The 27,960-nt window shown below is 33.3% G+C and overlaps 3 protein-coding genes across 4 annotated transcripts; all 3 read left to right on the top strand.

Annotated features, from left to right (window-relative positions):
* The first annotated feature begins 749 nt into the window (after nt 1-749).
* LOC140049289 (basic immunoglobulin-like variable motif-containing protein) lies at nt 750-8,929 on the top strand. Its single transcript, XM_072094134.1, has 9 exons — nt 750-853; nt 2,321-2,466; nt 2,694-3,020; nt 3,754-3,877; nt 4,226-4,321; nt 4,581-4,685; nt 5,475-5,702; nt 5,792-5,875; nt 6,630-8,929. The coding sequence occupies exons 2-9, from the start codon at nt 2,346-2,348 to the stop codon at nt 7,015-7,017; spliced, it is 1,473 nt and encodes a 490-aa protein (XP_071950235.1). The 5' UTR covers nt 750-853; nt 2,321-2,345; the 3' UTR covers nt 7,018-8,929.
* Nucleotides 8,930-9,874: 945 nt separating this feature from the next.
* LOC140049509 (thiosulfate sulfurtransferase/rhodanese-like domain-containing protein 3) lies at nt 9,875-16,104 on the top strand. The gene is made up of 4 exons (XM_072094404.1): nt 9,875-10,180; nt 14,673-14,855; nt 15,376-15,538; nt 15,929-16,104. The coding sequence occupies exons 2-4, from the start codon at nt 14,699-14,701 to the stop codon at nt 15,984-15,986; spliced, it is 378 nt and encodes a 125-aa protein (XP_071950505.1). The 5' UTR covers nt 9,875-10,180; nt 14,673-14,698; the 3' UTR covers nt 15,987-16,104.
* Nucleotides 16,105-17,788: 1,684 nt separating this feature from the next.
* Nucleotides 17,789-25,721, top strand: LOC140049383 (uncharacterized). 2 transcript variants are annotated; one of them, XM_072094258.1, is made up of 9 exons: nt 17,789-17,849; nt 19,405-19,476; nt 20,002-20,073; nt 20,515-20,606; nt 20,898-20,933; nt 21,277-21,349; nt 21,464-21,632; nt 22,339-22,533; nt 22,776-25,721. In XM_072094258.1, exons 1-9 carry the CDS (start codon nt 17,829-17,831, stop codon nt 23,267-23,269), a joined length of 1,224 nt encoding a protein of 407 aa, XP_071950359.1. In that variant the 5' UTR covers nt 17,789-17,828; the 3' UTR covers nt 23,270-25,721. The 2 variants fall into 2 exon arrangements, with proteins under 2 accessions (XP_071950359.1, XP_071950360.1); XM_072094259.1 differs by lacking the exon at nt 17,789-17,849 and having other exon boundaries at nt 19,393-19,476.
* Nucleotides 25,722-27,960: the final 2,239 nt, after the last annotated feature.

Here is a 27,960-nt window from a genome sequence, read left to right as displayed (position 1 = left end):
CTAATAAATAACATAACATAATATGACAACTCTAAATTAATCTTTTAATTTGTTTCCTTGAATTGCATTTATCTGAAAACAACATTCTAGGCCTACAATTGATTAGACTACTAGTAGGCCTACTGTACACAACAATAATAATGATTTGTTGTTTATAGGATATTCATAGAGCAATTACTTCCATGAGGTAATTACCGTTTTTAAATATTAGTCAGTAGATTGTGAAGGTGTAATTCAAAATTATATTGACACACTAGATTTATTTTGATTGATCAGATACCGGGAGTGATCGAGACAAAAAGTAAGAGGAAGGAAGGAATTTGATTTATGCTGCTGAACATTGATCTACTGTGGTTTTTGAGTTTTATTTTCTGATTCTACAATTTGATTGATCTATTTTTTTAGATTTATTTATTTATTTATTTTATTATTTTTTTTGTCTTGTTTGTTTCTCTTAATTTCCACTCTTTTTATCCATTTTATTTGCATAGGCATACCCAGCACAAGATTTCCTCATCTTCTCGGGATTATGCCTTCTTCCATAGCCAATTTTCTTTAATTCACTTTTCTTTTGTATATCCAACAATCATCTTTTTCATTTTTAATATACCTTACCATTTCTGTTTATTATATGGAGGAAAATAAACAGTGTCTTTTGAAATAAAATGAAGGAAGGAAGAACGAAGAGGGCGTAATATTCAGTTTACTAAATATACATCAAAGAACTTGTGTTATAAGTTCTTTGATATACATGCATACATGACATTAGCAACTAAAAGCTTATGAGTTCATATTTCATGAATAACGCAACTCACTAGCTAGGCCTAGGCCTATACATATTTAATTCACTGAGGTATGTGTTTGTGTATAATTGGGCTTAGCCTCAATATATAGGCCTAGGCCATATCATAGGAATAAAACTACTCTCTACATTATGGATGACTAAGGCCCAGGCGCGCCTAGCTTGTAGGCCTACCTCTAGACTAGCCTATGCCTAGTCTAGGGGGATTAGGCGATTTAATTCGGTTATGTTTCATATCGGTCGTGGTATTATGCATTTCGGTCGCTGAACTGGTTGACATCGTACTGTATGTAAATTAGCTAATAATAGTATGGAGCGCTGTTCGCCAATATAACGGCCTCTGGCGTCAGCGTTATATTATATAATATTATTATATTTATTCGTACACTAGGAGACCTACTAATTTAAGTCTACTCTCCTAGTACTAGGCCTAGTAGTAGTGGTAGGCCTCTACTAGGCCATAGAGAGTAGTAGTTAGGGATTCCCGTAGTTAGTACTAGTAACTACTAGTACTACTAGTAGGCCTGGCTACAGATTAGTAATTAAAGGGGTGTGTAGAAAGCGACGACCTTGAATTGGACGACCCGGGCGACCTCGAATTGGACGACCCATAACACGAAACCGACGACCCCTTTTGCCTAGCCTAGCCTAGGCCTAAGTGTGGTATAACATCCCGAAGCCGAACATAGCCAAAGATCTTGAAACCATACCTTATCGCAAGCAAGCAATTGATTGAAAAAATACAGAAATATCGCCATTTGATACTGAATGTGTCGACACGAACAAACGAACAGATATGGAACGCCAAGAGTGCATCATTAAAACTGCATTCGACTCGATTAGCACACGAAATATCATAAACATGGCAAACCAGGTCAAAACGGCCCCTTTTTCAGTTATGGATCGTCCAATTCTAGGTCGTCCAATTCGAGGTCGTTGGGGTCATCCAATTCGAGGTCTTCGCTTTCTACACCTCCCTTTATATTTATAGTAGGCCTATTTATTTTCAATATCTGCAGTAAATGATTGGAATAATTTGCCATCATAATGCATCCTCTATCAATCATTTTTAAAACCCATCTTGAAACACTGAAAAACCCACAACCTAAAGTTTGAGCCATATAACCAAGATGTTCAAAGAGGGACTTTTCTCAATACAGAAATTATGAAATATAGCGACAGTAGATAGATAGACGATTTTCGTGCTATGGAAGGAAGGAAGAGATGACAAACAGTCTTTATTTATTAGCATTTGTCACCACCGTTTTTCCTATACTTATATACTGTGGTGTTTTTTCAAAAGGATTTTAAGCGATGAAAACAATTTTTCTAATGTGTTTCAATCATACAGTTATGTAGACCAATCTTTCTCATATGACCCTCCGTTCAGGAAGTACTGGGCCTACTCTAGGTATAGTAGCTAGCAGTAGGGCCAGGCCTTTTTTTTTTTGCTAATTGACTTAATTTGTTTGCATTATTTTATTTATTAATATTTATTTTATTTACAATGACATGTAGTTATTTCTGAAATATGACATAAAGCATGGGAAACTTTTCAAGTCGACAAACTGACCAAACAAGTGATGAAGATGATGAGTTTGAGGACAACAAACTTTATGATGAACAATTTAACTTTGAAAATTCCCATTTAAAACTTGATAAAGGTAAAGAAAGGTTTTTAAACTATATTAAAATATTATTCAAAGTTTGTGTTTTTTCCAAAATGAGTTACATTTCAAAATTTATACCGGTACAGTATTTTTCAATTTTTATATGTAAGCTTGTCATAAGTTTATACTTAACACCATTGTATTTAGAAATTATAAAAACTGTATCATTTAGCCACATGTGTAGCAATCATATTTTTAGATTAGTGATAATTATTTAACAGATAATCAAGCTAGGCTTGGAGGAGTTTACTCAAGCAGTTCTAATGATAGTTCAATTGATTCCGATGACACATCATCAGCAAAAGAAAATAAAAGCAGCCACCAACATATTGACAATACATTTGAGAGGTTAGTAAAGAATCAGCCTTCCAAGTCTTTGAATTCGCAAACATCACAAAATCTTATTGAAGATGTGGATGAAGAAGATGATACAAATATTGGAAACTTAGATGAAGGAATTCTACAGAAGGATGAAAGTGTGGCGTGGGAAATCGATGTTGCTACTTTCAACCATACAAGAAAGAATGACCAGGCGAAAATTCCCAAAGGTAAATCTACTACAGGTGCATGTTTGACAGCTAAAATAAAATAAAAGAAATACTATTTAATATTTTTTTTCAAGCCCCTTTAAAAATTCCTGGATCCATCTGCCTCTGTACCATTTGATGTATTTCTTACTTACAAAATGAGAAGAAAAAGAAACATGGTTTTGCAATGTCTTGCAATTAGTAAGTTATTAAAATAATATTTTATGAACATTATTATGTTTTTGTTCTCAAATGTACAACCAGTGCTAAATATAAAGCCAATTCTGTCACTGGAAACTCACCGAAAACCTGAATTTTCTTAAGGTTTTTATACCATCAAGATTTTTATTTTATTGCTATTAGTGAGATGTCCAATCATAGATGGTGTTTAATGCAGATTTTGAAATGGAATGTTCCATTTACATCTATATGATCAAAATATCAATTTGTATATTTTTTGATTATGATTTAAGCACATTATCAATTGCATTACCACTAATGCTTACATTTAAAAAAAGTTAAACTATTAATTGATCTCATTTTAGGTATGGGAATAATTTTGTGTTGAGAACATCAGCTTTAAACTATACATATTATCTCATTTGAGGCTTAGGATGTGGAGTAGAAACAGTTGTGTGTTAAAACCCTGGCACTAGGTCAAGTATTATTATCTACTGGTGCATATAATTAGGTTTGATAGCTTTTATTTAATTAATTGGTATGCATGAAAAAACTATAAAATATTATATTGTAGGCCGCAAAAGAGAAGAGCAGTGGAAAAAAGTGAGAGATAAATTAGCCGAGCCTTATATCCCGCCGTTGGTGATAGCAACAGAAGATGAATTGGCGCAACGTAAAGTTCTTGATCAAAAACGATGGCAAGTTTTACAATCTCTCTGCTTTTACAATTCTTTTTAATTTTTACTTAGTGAAAACAATGAAATAATAGATACATTAGTTGAATAAATGAGAAGAATTGCGTAAAAAAAAAATTGAGTAAAAAAAGTTTGATGACTGATGACTAAGACTTTTTTAATGGAGAGAATATGGATAAATTCTTGACGACATGAAGGTTAGAATAAAAAGATCATTGAGCAGGTTTACAAGTTTGTCTTAATACATATTGGTTTGTAAATGCACAGATACACTACAATTATTGCAATGGTAGGATTGTAGTGAAAGCACAACATTTTTCATCTCTGAAGTTTTATATTTTTATAATTTAGGAGATGTATGAGTCGGCCTCAATATAGCAAGTCATGCGGAATGTCTTCGCTTGTATCTTGTTGGAATTATTTGTTTAGTACACTTGGCAATGGAAGGTAATTTCAATATTATGTTAATACATGTTATGTAGTAAGTACATATAATACTGTATGTCAAGGATCATTTACACTTTGATTGGTTGAAAGCTTTACAATGCTGTATTCTTGACATTGGCATGTTTGACAAATAGTTTTGCAATATAATCCTCTAAAGTCATCATTTTAGTTTAAACATTTTGAGCTTGTGTGCAACGCCTAGATGAATATTTCACAAACAAAAAACCAAACTCTTATTATTATTATTATTGTTTTTTAGTCTTCGGCCAATAACGCAGGAGGAAGCACTGACTGTTTTCGGATTTAAACCACCATTCAATGATATTCGTTTTGGACCTTTTACTGGTAATGCCACACTTATGAGGTACAGTAATCAACAATGAACTCCATGTGTCAAATCAAAGAATAACACAATAATCTCCTCTCTGTCAATTTGCGTTCAAAACACTGTATCGGAAGTATAGGGTCCGAAGGTCACACTGGGCGCCACCATTTCCCCACTTCCATTTTTACAGTCTTCTCCAAACTAGAAAGGTAAAACTATTAATTACTAAGAGGGCTCAGGTCTATTTACATGAATATACATTTTATATAATACAAATTATAATAATTAAGTCTTCTCAAAACTAAGAATATACGATTTTCTATGATCAACTACACAATAAATGAGTTAATCAAAGCAATTTTTTATAATTCTTTTCATTTAAAACACTTAATTCAATCAATATAGACCTAATAAAGAGCATAATAATAGATAAAATATTTTTATAAAAACTTTAAGAAAAGATGGGAAAAAACATGGTATAAAATTCACAAACTACATACTGTATTTGTATCCTTAGCACAAAGAAAATTGTAAATTTGAATTATCATTCCTGTGTTTTAGAGTCAAAGATTTTACCTATCTAACATGTTGAGAACACACTACTCTATTGTTCACACTAATGGCGCTATTATATCCAACAATGCCTTTTCGAAAATGTTACATGCTTTGGACCTTGTGTTATAGGTTCTTTGGTCAAATTTACATATTTATTTTTTTAAAGAAGATTACTTTTGACCTTATATATATTTGTATCTTGATTGTTATCTGTATGTACTATCAGATGCATATTTTTAAAATTATCATAACTTATTCTATTTACTTTTTTAGATGGTTCAGACAACTAAATGATAATTTTGGTGTACGAGGGCGCTCTCATTACTTATACAAACCTCATGGTAAAGGACACACCATGGGAAGAACTTCACCAGAAGCTGTGAACATGTTGAAAGATGGCTTAAAAGATAAAAATACTACATATATCTACCATTGCCAAAATCATTACTTTTGTCCAATAGGATTTGAAGATGTACCCAAAAAGGCAGAGGATGCATTTAGGTAATGTTTTATTTTTTCACATAATGTAATTTTTTATTTTTTTGTGGCCGAGGATAAAATATTTATGTTTCTGTAAACTTTTTATTCAGAGCGTGTTTGACGGATGAGGAAGTTGATACTTGGATTTTAGTTGGTGACCCAAGTCGTAAACATCCAGGAATTCATTGTTTTAGGTAATTAGTATTATCGATAGAACTATTTGTATTGATCTCTTGAAAGACAATTATTTGCTCAAACAAATATAAAAAACTGAAATTATTGTAAAAAAAATATATATATAATTCGATAACAATTAAAATATAATATTACAGTAGCCATTTATGTAAATTGGTATTGTTGAAATTACCTTTTAAAATAACATAACAAAAGATATACAAGTGCTGCATTCATATTTTTGATATGTTATATTAATTACATAGCCTAATGTAAATACTAGAATAGTTGAAATGATAACCGACCATTGATGTCATCATTGTATCCGTATCTGCAGTGTGAATTATAGACTATGAAACGACGTAAAGGCGGCACCTAAATGACATGCATGTGTTTTATGCATTCAATCTTCGCAAAGGCTATGTAATAAATAGATTTTGACTACTTTTATCAACACGCTTCAAAAAAATATATAATCCCTCGAAAAAAAATGTAATTCCCTCAAGGGATCTCAAATGTTATAATACACCTATGCAGTCAATATCTGTATGATAAAGCACACAATGTTATGTATTTTTATGGAAATGAATTTATGCCAGGCAGTAGATACATATGGGCTAACTTAAGTATTTGTGATGAACTTTATAGCCTGTTTTTCATTACGTGTAGCCTTGTAGATCAGAAGTTCTTCACATTTTCACACATTAGATTTACATTTGAATTACTGTTTTAAGTTGTGTTTTATGGCATTTTTTTGCTTTTTTTATTGTGCAGATGGGAAGACATTTCTGCAGATGTTAATTGCCAGTCTCCAGAATTTATCAACATTAGAAAAGTGCATCTTGGCAAACAAATGCGAAATACAAAGAAAACTGGCGGTAACCTACATTGCATTATGGCATTTGAAAAGAGTTTGTTTCAAATAAAGACTGGTAAAGAATCAGATAGAGACCAAAAGAAAGGGACTGAGTTGGAAAGAAGTGAAAAGAGTGTTGGGAATAAGGGAGGGGGTGGGGATAGAAGAACTGGGAAGAAACTTGCTATTGAAGATGTTGAAAATCTTTATGATTCTGAAGACCTACAGAAGACAGAGGTTGGTGTGTCACATGCAGTACCATGCAAAGTAAATAGTGTGAATAATATACATGTACAATGTAATTAAATTGTTGTGTGATTTGAGTGTGCTATATGAATTGTATGAGTTCATGATGATGTATACGATGATAGGAAATGTGTATAGAGGGATATACTTTGTATAAAATGATGTCAGACATTATGGTAATGGAGCATGTAAATATGAATTGAGCTATGTACAGTATTATGTAAATAGAGTGAAGAATTAGTTGCTAGGTTATTTTTTAAATTTGATGTTTACTGTTAAAGAAAGTTTAGTATTTTATTTGTTTGATATTTTTGTGAAGTATGATGTCTACAGGGTTCTACATGTCATTGGAAACCTGGAAAATCATGGATTTTATTACTATAATATTTTTCAGGCCTGGGCAGTCTTTTCATTAAAAAGTCATGAATTAAAATATAAAATAAGATCAAATTAAGAAAATTTGCTTTATATTTGGACACCAATTATAACATTATTCCACATTACTATGACATTCTAACCTGTTGTGTAAAACTGATCATGAAAATCATTTAACTCTTTCTTGAGTTGTGAACCCTGGCCATACTGTACTACATTAATATCCAAAATGATATTGTGGGACTGTGATTGCATGATTGAACAATTTAATGAAGTGAATAGATTAGAATGAAAGAATGTGGAAATGAAAAAAAATGAGTGTTGTGTTTGAATACACTTTTAATACTGTACATCGTGCGTTTTATCTATGCAATACATTTTAGTATTAGGTGTAGTACATTATATTATTTTAAGATAAAGTTTTATATTGTGATTAAATTAAATTGGTTGTTTTTGTGTTTTTTGTTGTTGCACATTTTGAATTTTTGGATGCATTATTTTTCACCAATACACTCTTTCACTATTTAACAAGCACAATATTGCTTTTTATTACTATCATTTTACTACTACTGTATTGTGCTTTTTTGATGTTTTTTTAGTGTTTAAGAATGCATGCTTGTGTACTATAAAATCTGCAAAATTTAATTTTGACAGATGCTAACACAGAAAGTTATATGAACAGTAGGCTACATTAACTCACACAGATTCTATTTCACTATAGCTACTTCTACTTTTTCGTTTCCTAACAGCAACTGATCAAGCAATTGTACAATGCAAAAAAAACAATTATGTGTGAGATTCAGCAAGTGACGCATATTAAATGAGAAGCACTTAACGACTACATTGTTACTAATGAACGCTTGTAATCTTTATATTATCTTTTGATATCACTATTTAAAATTACAATTACCTAACAACATACAATAATAATGATCCAAAATAAAATCGTTAAATAAATAAATAAAAAAAATAGTATATATAATTGTCCGGATAAGTAGATTTGATTTATTTTAGACCAAAGATTACAAAACCTTGATTATTTGTTGATTGATTGTTGTATATGCCACGCAGTATTTATTAGGGGACAAGACAATTATTTTACAAACCTCGCTCCAGTAATAATTAACAGAAGCGTTTAATATTATTGTTGTTTTAAATTTACATTATATTGTACCCAGAAAAATTGAATATCATTCATTTTGCTGAGTTTTCAGAGGTGAAATATATAAAATGAATGTTTATGAGTGCAATGGTACAAATAATGTTATTAAGTGTAAATAGAACAAATGTTCATCTTTCACCAAATGAAATAAATTCATTATTTGTTTTATAACACACCTACTTTCCACAAGAGGCTAGGTCTAAACATGGATTAAAGAATATTCTATTCTTTAAACATGGATTAAAGAATATTCTATTCTTTAATCCATGGTCTAAACTATTCGAAAATGCAGTGCTCCTGGATTTAATCTATTCATTATTCAGAAATACTGTATAATAATGTAACGTAATTGTATTCTCAAGTTTTTAGTAGGGGCCTACTGTAGTGTTCTATTTAACGTATAGATACATGCGAATCTGTTAATTGTTCAATTGTTAAGGCCGACTGATTATTGTTGTTTAATAAAAAGTATGAATAATTTTAAATACTACCTTGTTATTATGTTTGTACTCATTACGACTCGTCGATCCTTATTTATTAGTATTAGTAGATACTAATTAAATTAATTATTCTTTATGACTTTTATACTTTGAATTGTATGTAGGCCTATAGAACTGTCTCGATTGTCGTGTAGGCCATTACCTTGCTATAATTGATCAAACTATTTGTCGATGCGATTGGCCAAAACTTAGGATGAGCATTCAATTTAGCTCCCTACATACCAATGATTGCGTTATTTCTTCTGTATCTGTTTTCTTTATGTATGGTATTATATATCGAAATAAATCAAATAAAAAATAATCAAATCAAATCCCAATTAACTAAATTATTATTATATATAACATGTTTAGTTTAATGAACGTAAATCAATACCGTATACATTTCACGAAACATTAGTCAATGTGGAGGACCTTTCGACATTTTTAAAACTTGTTTTTCCTGCCTCATTATTTTGGATTATTATTGTTCATTACGATAAACTATGTTGTGATTTGAAGTTGATGAAACTTTCCAAGAAGAAAAAATAAAGTTTCTTTAATCAGACGGGAAAATATGCCATAGTTTACAGAATTTAAAGGAAAGCTTCAACAACAGAAGATGTTAATATAAAGTTTGCGATAGGCCTATGTTCTGAAAATAACTGTTGAGTTTCTTCTTTATCAAACAAACTTTATATCAACATATTGATTTCGCCATGGAAACCTTCTGCCAACATTTTTCAATTTTGTATTATTTGTAAATAATCTATATTTTGTTTATGTTTTACCATGTCAATATATTTTACATGCTGGTTGTTTATGTTATTTTAACTTCTAAAGTGTCTCTTAATTAATTCACTTATTAACTTTGTATTTTTTAGTTGTATTCGCATTGCTTCAATATATCCATGTCTCGTTGTGGGGCGCTTAATTTTTAAAATAGGTATCAATATATTGTTATCACTACTTAATTTATGATCGATTTTTATTTGTTAAAGTTGGCATTTTATTAATTTGTTGAAGCCAATCGACTTAACTTAAATGCAAAGTCGATCCGGGGACTTGGTATTGCCATAGTTACAAGATTAAACGTGATTATTCGATCAGTATATATAGGTTTTACGTCTTGTCTTGGAATTCTCACTGTTCGATTCGACTTGGACATCAAGAGTAATCTAAGCCTCACTCTCTTAACTCTGATTTTAAGGTGAGTTCCATTGAATATATTATACTTAATAGATAGTGACAGTAATCTTTTTCAGTTTTGTTATAACTAGGTATCTGTCTCTTTTCCTCGTGATTTGCATCCAACTAAAGCTTAAGTTGAGTAGAAATGAAATATTGGTTCTGTTTTCAGTAGCTTATTGTATTTGTAATCAGAGATATTTCTAGTTTCGTCAGCATGGTTTATAGATCTGCTTTTCTTTTCGTTGCATGTTTGATATAAATAAAATGGTGATGATGAGAGATGATGTAATGGTAATTTGCTGATGATGTTGGGATAAGTTATTGTGGGCAGAATGACGTGTATGAATTGTGTATGATGAATGAAGATGGTATATCGATGATTATAGTTTGGATTGCGATAGTAATTTAAGGGTTATAGATTAAGATGAATATGATGGTATAGATGACGATCGTAAAGGTGATAATGGTATAGATGACGATCGTAATGGTGATAATGGTACGGATGACGATGATAATGTTGATGATGGTACGGATGACGATGGTAATGGTGGTGATGGTATAGATGCCGATGGTAATGGTGCTGATGATATAGATGACGATCGTAATGGTGATGACGGTATAGATGACGATCGTAATGGTGATGATGGTACGGATGACGATGATAATGTTGATGATGGTACGGATGACGATGGTAATGGTGTGTCGATGGTATAGATGCCGATGGTAATGGTGATGATGATATAGATGACGATCGTAATGGTGATGATGGTATAGATGCCGATGGTAATGGTGCTGATGATATAGATGACGATCGTAATGGTGATAATGGTATAGATGACGATCGTAATGGTGATGATGTCAGGGTTTTTTTCTCATGACAATTTACAACTCCACTCCCAAAGACTTAATAATAAGTCTTTGTTTATGTAGAGCATCTTGTGTATATGTTTGTCTTGTGAAATTATTAAATAGTTTATCCATCCTGTAATTGGCGGGTTACTCGCTGTTGGATGAGTATGAAATATAAAATAAAATATGAAATAAAAATGATGGTATAGATGACGATCGTAATGGTGATAATGGTATAGATGACGATGGTAATGGTGATAATGGTATAGATGACGATGGTAATGGTGATAATGGTATAGATGACGATCGTAATGGTGATGATGGTATAGATGACGATGGTAATGGTGATAATGGTATAGATGACGATGGTAATGGTGATAATGGTATAGATGACGATGGTAATGGTGATAATGGTATAGATGACGATCGTAATGGTGATGATGGTATAGATGACGATGGTAATGGTGATAATGGTATAGATGACGATGGTAATGGTGATAATGGTATAGATGACGATGGTAATGGTGATAATGGTATAGATGACGGTCGTAATGGTGATGATGGTATAGATGACGATTGTAATGGTGATAATGATATATATGACGATGGTAATGGTGATGATGATATAGATGACGATCGTAATGGTGATAATGGTATATATGACGATGTTAATGGTGATGATGGTACGGATGACGATGATAATGTTGATGATGGTACATATGACGATGGTAATGATGATGATGGTATAGATGCCGATGGTAATGGTGATGATGGTATAGATGCCGATGGTAATGGTGATGATGGTACGGATGACGATGATAATACGGATGACGATGATAATGGTGATGATGGTACGGATGACGATGGTAATGTTGATGATGGTACGGATGACGATGGTAATGGTGATGATGGTATAGATGACGATCGTAACGGTGATGATGGTATAGATGACGATGGTAATGGTGATGATGGTATAGATGCCGATGGTAATGGTGATGATGGTACATATGACGATGGTAACAGTGATGATGCTATAGATGCCGATGGTAATGGTGATGATGGTATAGATGCCGATGGTAATGGTGATGATGGTACATATGACGATGGTAATGTTTATGATGGTACGAAAGACGATGATAATGGTGATGATGGTACATGACGATGGTAATAGTGATTATGCTATAGATGCCGATGGTAATGGTGATGATGGTACGGATGACGTTGGTAATGGTGATGATGGTACGTCCATAATGACGATGGTAATAGTGATGATGCTATAGATGCCGATGGTAATGGTGATGATGGTACGGATGACGTTGGTAATGGTGATGATGGTATATATGACGATGGTAATAGTGATGATGCTATAGATGCCGATGGTAATGGTGATGATGGTACGGATGACGATGTTAATGGCGGGAATGACCATGGTAATAGCCACGAAGATGTGAATAACGATGAAGATGAAGATCATGATGTTTTAGACAATAATAATGGAGATGGTATTAACTATGTAAAGATGGTATAGCTTATGATGATTTGGGTATATTTGGTATTGGTGATGTAATGATGATATGGGTATATTTGGTGTTGGTTATCTGGTGATGGTAGGCACTGATGTGGAGATGGTAATTATGATGTGGTGATGCCTTATAGCAATGATGCGTGGATGTTGATGTTAATGTTGATTCTAATGATGTTGATAAAAGAATGTGGTTATGTCACTTTTTGATTTCTTCATCCTCGCTTAATATTTAGCCTATACAATGTATTAGTTTCTGTCAATTGGGATATCACGTCAGCATAATTGCCTAATTGTTTAGGTAAAAGTTTTTGAGTGGACGTTTGATGACCCCCTATGAATTAAAGACCCTGGGGATCGGGTGTTTTCATTAAACGTACAGGTCAGTGGCATTGTCGAAAGGTAGTGGATGGGCGCAGGAAGTAATTGTAATTAGCGCAAACAGGCAATGTACAACTCAAAAAATCAAATATGATTTATAACAATTAGCCTACTATGCATCTAGGATCGTCAGACGGATTTAAGAGATGGTGTTGGTACAAACACTACAAACACAATTGGTTAACTGCTGCTGATTGATCTATCATCAATCAATCAACATTTTGATTTGTTGATTGATTGATTAATGCGTTCTCTTCCGTTACGTTTAAAATATATTGATTCGACTCATGTTTCGTTTTGTTACCAAAACTACCTATAAAAGTTTTCAATATTTCACGTGCAAACACAAGTGTATTTCTCCTTGAACTGAATCCAGGTTTCTCATCATCAGGTGAATGTCAAACCATGATATTTTGAGTGCAAAACTCATCCACATCGGATCCTTTACTATTTACCATATTAACGGTTAACGCGTAACATCCTACCCAGCGCGTAGTCTTATTCCGATGGCCTTGACTTGGTCAAATCCGATACACGTCCCAGGGACTATTACTTGTCTGGCTCCTATTAAAGTAAATAGTCTGTAGTCACGTTGCAAGCAAACGTTATTCACATATTATATTTGATGAGAAGTTGAAACAACTAAAAATTTGGATAAAAGAAAATGAATTTTCGTTTAAAGAGGTATTGTCCTTCAAAAAGTAAAACATTTAAAAAAAAGGAAAATCAGACTCTGAATTTTTGTTCCGATAGAGTTATATATTCACTTCGGTTAAAAAAACAAAAATAATGATTTCAGTTATAAAAAGGCAAAATAAACGGTAACATAATCTGACAATTTAACGTTGCTTTAAATTAATTATTTTCAGGTAAATAATTTTTATTTTCGATCCAATTTTGTATCAAAGTGAATAACTATTATGACATTAATCATATTCAACAACAAAAAAATTTTTTTTTCAGATTGTTTGTTATTTTTTCTTTTACAAACTATTATTCTTTATATAAAAGCTAAAACGCAACCTCTGCTAACTGTTAATGAAAACCAGATGTCGTAATCCCCACCCTACCTAAAAATTATAATGAACTAAAAATTAACAAAATCCAAATCGTTTCTTGTTGAAGAACAAGATGAACTTTTCCCTACCATTATACGAGTGTAACGGTAGACCTACTTTATATAAGCTGTTTTATATTTTAATTTTCAGTACTCTGAAACTGCAAGCCTTACAGTTTATTACAGTCCTGTTTCCGGTTCCCGTGTTGTCATGTTTCCTTCATTTTTTCAGTGTTATGGGCTGCCTTTCACAAGCTTTGCTTTTATCCACTCCTCTTATAATTTAATCCAATTATTATGAACTTAAAAAGAAATAAATGTTACTTTTGACTTGATTTTAACTAGAAAATAAATGTATCAAAATTTGTAAATGGAAAAACTTGTATCTGATTGGTAATTAATGTAAAATGCTAAGTTTATATACACTTTTCCATTTTTGTTTTGCTTTTATTTGCAACCCTTCGTTTGAAAATGTTTTAATTCAAACGTAAATAAAGTTATTTATGTTATCTCTTATTATTTTTCTAATGTTTTCAATATAATTGATGAGATGAGGAGTGGCAGCACTTGTATCTTTTTAAATTATCATCTTTTGTCAAATTAATATAAGGCCTACAGAAGTTCAATACGATATTTCGTTTAAAGCATTTAGTTATTGTATTCAACACTTACTATCTATAGGCCTATTTCTGAATTTTATAGAGAAAATTTGAACCGGAAAGAAAAAAATGACCACATGTGAAAAAGAGCAACAGAACAGCGGTATAATAAGGTATGATGAACTACGCAAACTAGTGAATGAAGATCGCGTACATTTAATTGATGTACGAAGTAACGAAGAAGTGAAGAATTCTGGGAAAATTGGAAAAGCCACAGTCATACCAGGTATGTTATAATAATTATTAGAAACGTATATGTACGAAAAGTCTGGATTACACATTCTTTAATAGAAATACTTTTGTCACTGTGATCGTTTCACATTAATATCATATTTAAGCATTTTTGCTGTTTGTACCACCGCCTATTACAGCTTACTTTGCTTCAGCAACATAAGCAGCTTAAACAATGATTTCAAAGGTCTCTAAGACAAATAGCAATTGATTAAGCATACATTCAAACTAGATTTGTATCTGCAAAATAAGCAGCTTAAGCACTAATTTCAAAGGCAAAAGTCCCCTTGCTAGATAGCAATGGTCAGGCGTACCTAGCATATAAGTAACAATATTCATTGTGTCACACAACAGACGGAAGAAATAGGAAAACTAGCATAATGTTATGGTCTTAGCACAAACATAGCCAAAGTGTCTATATGTTAAACACAGGGAAAAGCAACGAAAAATCCAAAAGGACCAATTCCTCACAGTGTCGACCACTGCTTCAGTTAAATATTTTCTTATTTACATAGTGGCAACAATTAATGACGCATTACAATTACCAGAAAAGGAATTTACGCATAGATACGGAATTACCAAACCAAGCTTTGATGACGATCGACTTGTGTTCTCATGTACGGCCGGCGTCCGCTGCAAGACTGCTTGGGAAACAGCCCGGGAATTAGGCTTCACTAAGTAAGTTCATCATTACTTTAATGATTTTGGTACCGTCCCGTAGGCTTACTCTTCTACTGAATTTAAAGTTGAAAGACTGGCAAATTTACACATCATATTCCATGCTACATTGCTCTTATTAAGTGTTAATTAATATAGACACTCTTACATTCTTAAAAAAAAAACTATGTAGGCCTAAATAGACCTTTAAAATCGATAATTGATCATGTTACACAAATAAAAACCGATCCAAATTGAATTATCTGTTATAGACTGGCCTCTTCAATATGGGCCAATATAGGCTCGTAACTAGCATGCACTTTATCTTTATTAATAATTCGCTCAATATGTGAGGTCTTAATTTATTATTTTTTTGTGACTTTGATTTTCAAAATAACATACTTATTTCAGATCACGTTATTACGAGGGAAGTTGGAGAGAATGGGCAGCGAAGGAGAATTTAAACTGAAGCCATGTCCGAATCCGGCTAATTGCGACTGTGACAAATTACTGCTAAAACGCTCTAAATAATATTAATACTGAGTATAATATTATGTACTATGAACCATATTTTTGTTTTTTGTTTTTTGAAATGTATTATTATATACAGGTAATAAAAATATGAAACAAATTGAGAAGAAGTATTTAAAAAATTGTAATACTCTTACATCTAAATTACAAAATTTAAACATTAATTTACACACCACTAAACATTACTTTTAAGATAAATATTATTATCATAACACATCAAAATTATCAAATGGAACGTAATATGTAAGAAACAAATAAGGATAATTTAACTTTAAGGTTAAATTGTGTTATGTATCTTCAGGGGAGCCATATGACACAGGGAACGATGTATAAGGATTACTACGCGTTTTTGGATGGGGCTATTTAGGTGGGGCTAATGTACAGTATTTCAAAAGTAATAGTATAAAAAAAAAATTCAAACGCGAAAAGATTTTTTTTTTCGTAAACGAAAAAAAGTACTATTAAACGATCGTTTAATAGTGCGTACTATTGCACGCTATGTGAATCACAATTGTCCAATGAAATGATATGTATTTATTTAGGTGTTACATAATATTGATTATTGGTCGTTTGATTGGTTATTAATTAATTAGTCATTGACTAATCGAATGATTGATTGGTCAATCATTGATTGGTCTTTGATTGATTGATTCACTGATTCATTCATTAGTAAGTTTGATTGATATGATATGTCAAAACTAACTACACACAGTGGCGCAGGGTAATATCATTTTGCTAGTTGTGAAGGGCAATTGATTTTTGACTATCAGGTGATTACCTAGTTTGTTGATCGGCTACTGTTTGATTGACCGTATTCGTCATTAGAGTGGATATCATTGATTATATTCATTGATACACCGTACGAGGAATCATGTTTGTTAACTGTGCCAATGTCAATCTTAAAGTTCTGCCCCGTGAGTCGTTCTTCAGAGAAAACTAAGACCACATGGGAGATTGAATTGGAAAGTATATCGAGTGCTTACAGATGTTGCTATGGAAATTGTTGTAATAGAATAACATCCTAAACGTTCGGAAATAAGAATGGTAAAATGTATATTAAGCCGGTAATTCAATACACTCTTGTTTGAAAAGAGGGTTGAGAGTATAGCGTTTGGAGTATGATTCATCGCTGACAAATTACATATCCCTCATCACTCCTCTTTGTTAAATCATGGAGGTAATTACTATACAGCCATGTTAAATCTATAATGTTCATTGTCATGAGTTTGTATTTTGAAGTTAAATCATTTTTGACGGTTTATTTTTGGCAGATTTTGGTGTTGATGATGAATAGGCCTACAATCATACTTTGGCTACACAATTATTTAGTGTCGTGAGAAAAGTAAATAAACAAAACAAAACATAATGGTATGTCAACTTTCAAAGATACCCATTAATGCTCAGCAGATGTAACATGTGATTCACCCATTATTCTCTCCGGGCCTGGAACACTTAATTCCTGAGAGGTTGGTCTTCCAAAAGTCAAAGTGTGGTACCATTTAATCTCGCATTTAATTAGTCACCCTTCCTGTCCCCTAGTATATAAATATATGTTTTGTAGTCTTATAATTTCACTACATTTCGCATTATAATCTTTCTCTTGATAAATATCTTATTGTATACATTTAATCATTCTGTGCCATCGTATTAGGCCTAGCCCCCGACACTATATAGTAGGTAGATGTAGATTAATAAAGATTATGGCCCTATTCGCCTCCCATATATCCAGGGGTTAAAACCAAAACTAGAGCTCAGAAAAGGGACGACGAACTTCATCATCATGGCAGCGACAGCAGCAACGGTATCTAAACTTTTACATAGTAGGAGGCCTAGCCTAAGCCTAGTACTTATAGTACTGTATAGCTATAGTATAATATTGACAGTTCAAATAAATGCTATTGCATTGAGTTTTAGATATATTTGAACGGCTCATCAACCACCACCATTTCAGCCAGGCCGTCCGTCATCATCATGTGAGCCCGACCTGCTGTGTCGTCGGCGGCGGGAGCTCTACTAGCATAGCTAGGCTAGACGGCTAGACCAGTAGGGCTGGGCCTACTGTACTAAACTAGATTAGGAATATCTCTATGGTTAGGCCTAGCCTTACTAGCTCAGCCTACTAGCTAGGCTAAATAGCCTTAGTAATTAATATTCTGTAGCCTTGTAAATGTACAGTAGGTTAAGCTAGCCTAACTAGCTAGGCTAGGCCTACTACTAGGCTAGGCCTAGTTATAGTAGTAGTTAAGTAGGCTAGTATAGGCCAGGCCTAGCTAGTATATTATAATTATTATTGGAAAAAATTACTGACCAAGGCTCACACGTCAAATGATTCTCATTATTTATTGAAAAGTAAAGAAAGGAAGTGATGTTATATGATTATGGACTTGTCAATTGTAAGTATGACCCACCATACGACCCCGGGAGAGGTGCGTCATTTACAAATAATTACTGACGCAGGGGTGCGTCCAAAAACCTAGAAGGTACGTCACATCAATGAACGATGGTGTGTCAATATCCGTCACTTTACCACTAAAAATATCATAAAAAAACATGGTCACATTGCGTCAAAATGGGTGCGTCATAGACACCTAAAGGTAGGTCAAATTTTTTACGCACATGTGCGTCATGGTATTAAAAAGGTATGACGCACATTGGACAAATGACGCACCCCCTTGTATAGTGGGTCATACAATTGACAATTTGAAATTGCGCAGTGATTTTCTTGCACAATTTGAACACAAAATGAACTCCGCACATAAAACACCCTGTCTTCTTATTATAAACATAGGCAAACTCATTTTCTTCTTTATATTTTTTTTTATCCAAAATAATATAGCCCAATACTTGCATTATTTATAAATCTAATGCACTTCAATTGTAGGACCCATTATTTTACGAAGAGGTGCGTCATTTGTACGATGTGCGTAATGACAAAAAAAAAAGTGACTTACCTTATATTAATAGATAGGTGACCATGACACACCCATTTTGACGCATTGTGACCATTGTTCATATGTGAATGTACTGTACCACCTGTTTTTTTACGCACCCCTGCGTCAATAATTACTTGTAAATGATGCATCCATGATGCACCTCTCCTGGGGTCATATGCTGATATATATAAATATAATTGGCATAAAGGTTATCATGCTTTGGTTATAATCAAATATTGAAAATACTCTGCACAATTTGAAATTTCCTGTGCATTTTGAATAAAATTGCGCAATGCAAATGAAGAGAGGTATCATCCATTGGGTTATTTTAAAAATATATTTTTTTAATAGCTAAGCTGGAAATACTAGGCCTAACTAATACATGACATATTTTATTTATTTGCTTTTATAATGTTATTACAGGAAAGAGAAAAGGCTGTCAAGAAGCGTCTCAGCATGTTTTTAGGGGAAGCTCTCAAATTTGGTTGTCTCAAGGTAACTTTTAATGTATTCACTTTAAATTCTTTTTTTTATATTTATTTATTTTTTTGCAATACATTTTTAACCCAAATAATTCATCTGTATTCTATGGAATCCATATTCAGGGGGTGTCATACATAGTTCAGGAGATACCATTGTTCTGAAGAAACTCCATTCAGGGTAGTAAGTATTGCACCAAATATTTAGGAGACACTGACAGTACTGTATATTCAGAGTATACCCAAATTTACTTATAGTTTAATGTACACTCATTTTCAGGTGGCTACAGTCTTCTTGGAAAACCCATATTTAAACATGATATAAATGATTATGGAACATCCAACAGAGGACAGCAACATTCTTTGTTTTGTGGCAGGTGTCCAGAACCTCTAATTACATTCTGTAGTGCCTTATTCATTGACCACCAACAGAGGACAGCAACATTCTTTGTTTTGTGGCAGGTGTCCAGAACCTCTAATTACATTCTGTAGTGCCTTATTCATTGACCATATTTCTTTCTATTTTTTGTTTTTTATTTAGGGTTTCAAATATTTCTCATGTTATATGAGAGGCAGAGAAGAGATGATTTGTAAAGTGCTCAATGAACCACTGGTATGTGAAAATAATGATAATTCCATATGGTAATGGTTATGAACCACTGGTATGTGAACAATCCTCACTGATCAAAATAATGCAAAAAAATCAATCGCCATCTAAAACCTCTTTTCCTCATAAATGGCTCTTCAAGTACTGAAAAAATAAATTAGGAAACATGGGATTTAAAACTGAATAAGCTAAATGTATGTGTAACAAAATTGTATGGTTAAAATGTAATGTATTGCAAACTATATCTATATATATACTATATTGATTTTTGCATGCACAATAATATAAAATGTAATGATTTTTACCATTTCAAAGCTTGCATTTACATTATATTTTCACAATAGCTTAATATCAAACCAGCTGATTCCGGGGATGTCAAATCTTATATTTTACCTCTAAGCAATATCTGTATAATAATCTATCAAAGGATCACTGTTAAATTTGTAGACACCAAGAAGTATGTCACCAACAAACGCCAACCAAGAAATTACATACAGTGGCAGTGGAAGTTTCAACTCTACAGATATGCCCTTTGACCAGTAAGTTTAAATTCTGATAAACAAATGTATATGTAATTGTGGAAGTATAATTAGTTTTTAATTAATTAAAAAAAAAAGAAAAAATCTGTAAATAAATGGTAAAATACTTTTACTGTAATGTTCTATCTAATATAAAAAAAAAGTAGAATTAATAAAAATTTATTTTAAAAGTTGATTATTTTCGGTATTTATGGAAGTCTGTGTTAGATTAATCTAGACTGACGCCATTCTAGAATACTACAGCTTTGTAACATAATAGAGATGATGTCTTCATTTTTACTTTTTTTTCAGAACTTCTCTAATGCTGTCACAAAACACACAAAAAAAGTATGTATGATTGCCTTTGTGCTGCATCAACTCTATTTTTTCCCGTTAATGTGTAGTCTGACCTTTGGGGTGGGTGGTGTTTCCCTAATTTGGTCATAAACCATATTCTTTTTCTAATAAATAAACAATACCAGAATTTACCATTTTAAAATTACTGATTTTTATGTGATATGCAATAATTGAATTCAATAAATACAAAAATTGATTGACGTTCCAAGCTAACTTATAACTAACTTTACAAGGCCTAAAAACAAAACTTGGTTTGTCATCAACCACCCTATTAGCACACAAAATGATGATTGTAATCATTTGTTGTCAAGCATTAATTGGATATCATTTCCAGGTTGAGTGGTTATGGGTATATGGATGTAGGACTTCCACCAGCATCACCTAGCGAAAGAGAAATTGCCCCCACTGTAAGTAAAAGCAAAGCTTTTTATGAGGTAGTAAAATAATAATGAAAAGAAATAATGATTGTGTTTTTGTAGTTTACAACAAAGGAATTTATCAATTTGTATCACATTCTTTAGGATGATGGTTCTACTCTATTCCTATTGGCTGGTTACGCTAGATACTCATGTCCGTATGTTTGGGTTCGAAATAACCACGAAAGATTAGTGACATTGGCAAAAGACAATGAACGTTTTTCAAAAGATAGCCCACTGAAGTTAAAGTCAACTACAGCCTGGAATGATAAAGGTAGTATTGAAGCTATTCTGTTTCATATCATTCCATAAAAAGACTATAATTGTCAGCAATACAAGAGAACCATTTTGTCAAAAAAAATCATTTGATAGCAGGATATTAAAAATGGTGAAACTCTGTAAATAATCCACTTGCAGGGATCCCAAGTCTGTAAAGTAACATTTTACTGACTTTAGAACAATAGAGTTCATTAAAAACCAATTTCCTTTAAAACCTCAGGCATGAATTTCAAATTGGTTAAATGTACATGGTAAACCACTATGAAAAGAATTTCTCTTAAAATTGTCAATACTGAATTTGTAGTTTGTAGTCAGGTAGTTATTCCTGATGTTACCTTTCTCTCTAGAAAATAAAAAACTTGGTGTACAGTGGATATGTTTTTTATATATTGCAAAAATAAACCCCCTAAAACGTTGAATTCATATTACTTTTGCTTCACCGTAAATTGTTTAATTTACTTTATTTGTTTACTTAGTTAATTATATTATTTTAGTTTGAAAAGGGTCTTATATGTGACAAGAATAATTTATTCTTCTAGTATAGATCCTCAATATGATTCTAGTTGCTTTGTTGTCTATTATGTAAACTTTTTCTGTATTCATGTCATACTGAAATAAAAATAACCGTTGACAAAAAAAAATGTCTTTTCATCTGAAAACAAATGTTGAATGAAACAATATTTTTGATGATTTAATTTCAGATGTCCAAGTGTGGGACATCGTAGCAGAGCTTGTCAAAATCAACACATTACCAGTTCCACGTAATCCATTCGCAGTTGATACTAACTACTTTGACATGTTAGATCTTGAAGAACGATTCTTGTCAACTGGTGCAATGGTCAACTTCTTGCAGAAGGTTCTGGATCACGGAGCTGACAAAGGTTACAGTGGATTAGGTAAAGGAATATCAAATAAAATACATTACATTAATAAATTGCCATCATTGAAGGTGAATGTAAACAATTTTAGCCATTACCAATTCCAAATTAGAATAGGAAAAACCATTCAGATTGGACCTTTATCCTAAAAAAAAAGGGTTTGTTGTATTAATGTAATACATTTGTCCTTGATTGTTAGTTTAATTAGAATTTGTATAAATTATTTGCAAATTATACCTATCAATGAATATTGTTTTCAGTGACGGAAGACCTAAGGGAACTTAGCAAGAGACACTTCAAAGATCTTTTACTGGTAACACAGAAATTGAAAGCTGCTCATCCAACACCACAACCAAGTCCTACACATGGCCAGCAGTTCTCTCATGCTAGAGGACAACAAACACAAATCCCACCCAGGCCTTCTCAAAGTAATGTATACAATCAATCTGTAAAACAACCCCAGCCACCAGGCCACCAACACATACCAGCCCAGCAGCCTATACCATATCAGCAGCCCATGACAGGACAGCAACCTGTACCAAGACAACAACCCATACCAGCACCACAACCTTATTACACAAAACAAGCACAATATGATCAGTTATCCCAGCCTAGCCAACCTGTGGTGAACCATCAACAACCGGATGTACCAAACATCTATAATCAATCAAAAAGCAATATTTCTCATACAGGACAAGTTGTTTACCAGGCTTCAAGTAATAAATTTTCACAGAGAGTTGCTCATAAATACTGAGCTTATTTGAGTTCACCTGAATCTGAAAATGTAATTTCATAGATATATTTATACTTCTATCATTCCCGAAAAGTTGATATTTACAATGTATTGCCATACAAATGCACAGCAATGCGTGACGACTATATGCAGCTTGATGATTGGAAACTGTAAATTTATTTACTTTCATGTGTCCATTTACTTTTGTTCAGTTATGACCCCGACAGTCCTGATTGGATGGCAATTACTGTATGTGTTCATTATTTAACTGTGACATATGGGTACTGACTATATATGTGAGGGCGTGTGGCGCAGTGTGTTGGACGTTGGACTACCGATCGTCAGACCTAGGTTCGAATCCAACTCTCGCCGCATTGCTTGTATCCGTAGGCAAGATACTTTACTTGCGTTGCCTCTCTCCACCCAGGTGTATAAATGGGTACCCAGTTAGATCTAGACACATCTTTGCGCTGGTTACCGGCTGCATTATGGGAGTATGTTTCCATACGTGTTTGATCCCAAAAAATACGAGTCGGGTTGGTGAACATCAGTCCAAAATACGCAGAATTTTTTCCAAAATACGTCGACTTGAGGGCGCTATTCATTTTCCAAAATACGCGAATTGTCCAAAATACGTCAAGTTGAGGGCGCTATAAATTATCCCAAATACATGAATTGTCCAAAATACGTCAAATTGAGGGCGCTATTTATTTCCAAAATACGCGATTTGTCCAAAATACGTCAATTTGCGACCGCTAGTAATTTTCCAAAATACGTCAACTTGAGGGCGGCAAACTTTTTTCCAAAATACGAGAGCCTTTCCAAATGTATCATATTGAGAGTGTAAGGTAAAATTACAGTTTAATGTATTAAAAAAAGTTTCTTGGAATAAAACAAACAAGTACATTTTAGTTATAAATGAAAGTATTAGAAGGCAGCATTTTTTGTAAATAAAATGTCATAGAGTAGCCAATTATTATTTTTCAATGTAATCATTTATTACTGAATAAAAACAAATATGTGCCAACATCAGTCAATAGACAGTGCCTATAATATACATTAATAATGTCTGAACGATGTACGATTGCATTGCCAGACGTAGCTAGTTTAAATGCGGCATAAACCGGCTACAAAACCAGCATGTACGTATATAGTATTTAAGTATAGTCATAGGCATGTGTTATATATTTGGTGATCTACAAAATCGATATTTTTCCCGAGCTCGACAGACAAACATCGCTTTCAATTTAATGTACAGTACTTATGGTCTAATAAGTTACCTAATCTGAAATCTAACATAATAGTTATTTCATATAATATATAATAATAAAAAGCATATGGTATTGTGATTAAAATAATATCAATAATTAATTGGTTAGAAGAAGTAAAGGAGTTATTTAAATTGCGTATTTTGGAAAATTACAAGCGGTTCCAAATTGACGTATTTTGGACAAATCGCGTATTTTGGAAAATGACTAGCGCCCTCAACTTGACGTATTTTGGACAATTCGGGTATTTTGGAAAATGAATAGCGCCCTCAAGTCGACGTATTTTGGATTAGTATAGCGCCCTCAACTTGACGTATTTTGGAAAAAATTCTGCGTATTTTGGACTGAATTTCACCAACACTATTGAAAAATACTGGGGTAATAATCCTTGTAAAGCGCCTTTGAGCATGATTACTCATGAAAAGGGCACTATATAAATGTGGTATTATTATTATATGTAATCCTTGTTATTTAATAATTTAAGATTGAATGTAATTGTAATTGATATAAAACATAGTTTCTAACATGTTATTTTTCTGTTTTTCCTTATCAATAAATTAAGAGTAACTGAGATGTTCAAACATTGCATTTAGATGAATTTCATACAGTGATGTAGGCCATTAATTTAAGAACATTTTACAGTAATTAACATAGGGTCCTGAAATCCCCAGAAACACTTTTATTTTTGTTTTTTATGCTCGGCTGCTCACGACTGTTTGTCATCTCTGCAAGATGGCTTTTGTAGCACGAAATTAATCTATTGTGGAGTGGTGAAACACATTTTTTGTAAAATGAGTCCAGTGTGCAATATAGCCGAGTGGTTAGGACACTTGACTGTCATACAGATAGACCTGGGTTCAATTCCTGACAACTCCCAGTCCACTCAGCTGTAAATGAGTACCTGGTTGAAAATACTAGGGAGAAAAAAGACGGCGTGAAAAGGAACTGGCCACCCTTCCACATAATGAGCTCCTAACAGCTCATTCCCCTGCGTTCAGAATGAATACGGGACACACTCACTCACAGCTATTTAACTACTACTCAATTATATAGGGCCGTTCATAATGAGCACACATTCACAGTAATATTTAAGAAATAACAAAAACACATAAAATTAATATTGCTTTGTAATAAATATAATGTATGTGCATTGATATTTCTACATGAATTTGTTATATATTTAGTCCATTAATAACATTTAAGCTTGCAAAAGCACTGAAATTAAATTATTTTTTTGTTCTTAATTAGTCACTACGTTACATTTAGATGGATTGAACAAATGGAAAAAGGGGGGAAAAGTTCTAATTATCAGTTGGCTACATTCTTGTTTTGAGGCATCTGAAAGTGTATTAAACTCTTGCCCTGGTATCTAGAGATGTGCTACACTCGTGCTTTGAGGCATCTGAAAGTGTGTTAAACTCTTGTTCTGGTGTCTAGAGATGTGCTACTCTCTTGCTTTGAGGCATCTGAAAGTGTGTTAAACTCTTGCTCTGGTATCTAGCGATGTGCTATTCTCTTTCTTTAAGGCATCTGAAAGTGTGTTAAACTCTTGCTCCGATATCTTGAGATGTGCTACACTCTTGCTTTGAGGCATCTGAAAGTGTATTAAACTCTTGCTCTGATATCTTGAGATGTGCTACACTCTTGCTTTGAGGCATCTGAAAGTGTGTTAAACTCTTGCTCTGGTGTCTAGAGATGTGCTACACTCTTGCTTTGAGGCATCTGAAAGTGTGTTAAACTCTTGCTCTGGTGTCTAGAGATGTGCTACACTCTTGCTTTGAGGCATCTGAAAGTGTGTTAAACTCTTGCTCCGATATCTTGAGATGTGCTACACTCTTGCTTTGAGGCATCTGAAAATGTATTAAACTCTTGCTCTGGTATCTAGAGATGTGCTACTCTCTTGCTTTCAGGCATTGAAAGTGTATTAAACTCTTGCTCTGGTATCTAGAGATGTGCTACACTCGTGCTTTAAGGCATTGAAAGTGTATTAAACTCTTGCTCTGGTATCTAGCGATGTGCTATTCTCTTGCTTTAAGGCATCTGAAAGTGTTTTAAACTCTTGCTCCAATATCTTGAGATGTGCTACACTCTTGCTTTGAGGCATCTGAAAATGTATTAAACTCTTGCTCTGGTATCTAGAGATGTGCTACACTCTTGCTTTAAGGCATCTGAAAGTGTATTAAACTCTTGCTCTGGTGTCTAAAGATGTGCTACACTCTTGCTTTAAGGCATCTGAAAGTGTATTAAACTCTTGCTCTGGTATCTAGAGATGTGCTACACTCTTGCTTTAAGGCATCTGAAAGTGTGTTAAAATCTTGCTCCGATATCTTGAGATGTGCTACACTCTTGCTTTGAGGCATCTGAAAGTGTATTAAACTCTTGCTCTGATATTTTGAGATGTGCTACACTCTTGCTTTGAGGCATCTGAAAGTGTGTTAAACTCTTGCTCTGGTATCTAGAGATGTGCTACTCTCTTGCTTTGAGGCATCTGAAAGTGTATTAAACTCTTGCTCTGGTGTCTAGAGATGTGCTACACTCTTGCTTTGAGGCATCTGAAAGTGTATTAAACTCTTGTTCTGGTGTCTAGAGATGTGCTACACTCTTGCTTTAAGGCATCTGAAAGTGTGTTAAACTCTTGCTCTGATATCTTGAGATGTGCTACACTCTTGCTTTGAGGCATCTGAAAGTGTATTAAACTCTTGCTCTGATATTTTGAGATGTGCTACACTCTTGCTTTGAGGCATCTGAAAGTGTGTTAAACTCTTGCTCTGGTGTCTAGAGATGTGCTACACTCTTGCTTTGAGGCATCTGAAAGTGTATTAAACTCTTGTTCTGGTGTCTAGAGATGTGCTACACTCTTGCTTTAAGGCATCTGAAAGTGTGTTAAACTCTTGCTCTGATATCTTGAGATGTGCTACACTCTTGCTTTGAGGCATCTGAAAGTGTATTAAACTCTTGCTCTGATATTTTGAGATGTGCTACACTCTTGCTTTGAGGCATCTTAAAGTGTGTTAAACTCTTGATCTGGTGTCTAGAGATGTGCTACACTCTTGCTGTGAGGCATCTGAAAGTGTATTAAACTCTTGTTCTGGTGTCTAGAGATGTGCTACACTCTTGCTTTCAGGCATCTGAAAGTGTGTTAAATACTTGCTCTGATATTTTGAGATGTGCTACACTTTTGCTTTGAGGCATTTGAAAGTGTATTAAACTCTTGCTCTGGTGTCTAGAGATGTGCTACTCTCTTGCTTTCAGGCATCTGAAAGTGTGTTAAACTCTTGCTCTGGTATCTAGAGATGTGCTACTCTCTTGCTTTGAGGCATCTGAAAGTGTATTAAACTCTTGCTCTGGTATCTAGAGATGTGCTACTCTCTTGCTTTGAGGCATCTGAAAGTGTGTTAAACTCTTGCTCTGGTATCTAGCGATGTGCTATTCTCTTGCTTTAAG

The sequence above is a fragment of the Antedon mediterranea genome, chromosome 5, assembly GCF_964355755.1.
Source record: "Antedon mediterranea chromosome 5, ecAntMedi1.1, whole genome shotgun sequence".
In the NCBI taxonomy this organism is placed as follows: domain Eukaryota; kingdom Metazoa; phylum Echinodermata; class Crinoidea; order Comatulida; family Antedonidae; genus Antedon; species Antedon mediterranea.
Note: the sequence above shows the minus strand (reverse complement) of the source record. Positions and strands in the feature narration are given on the sequence as shown.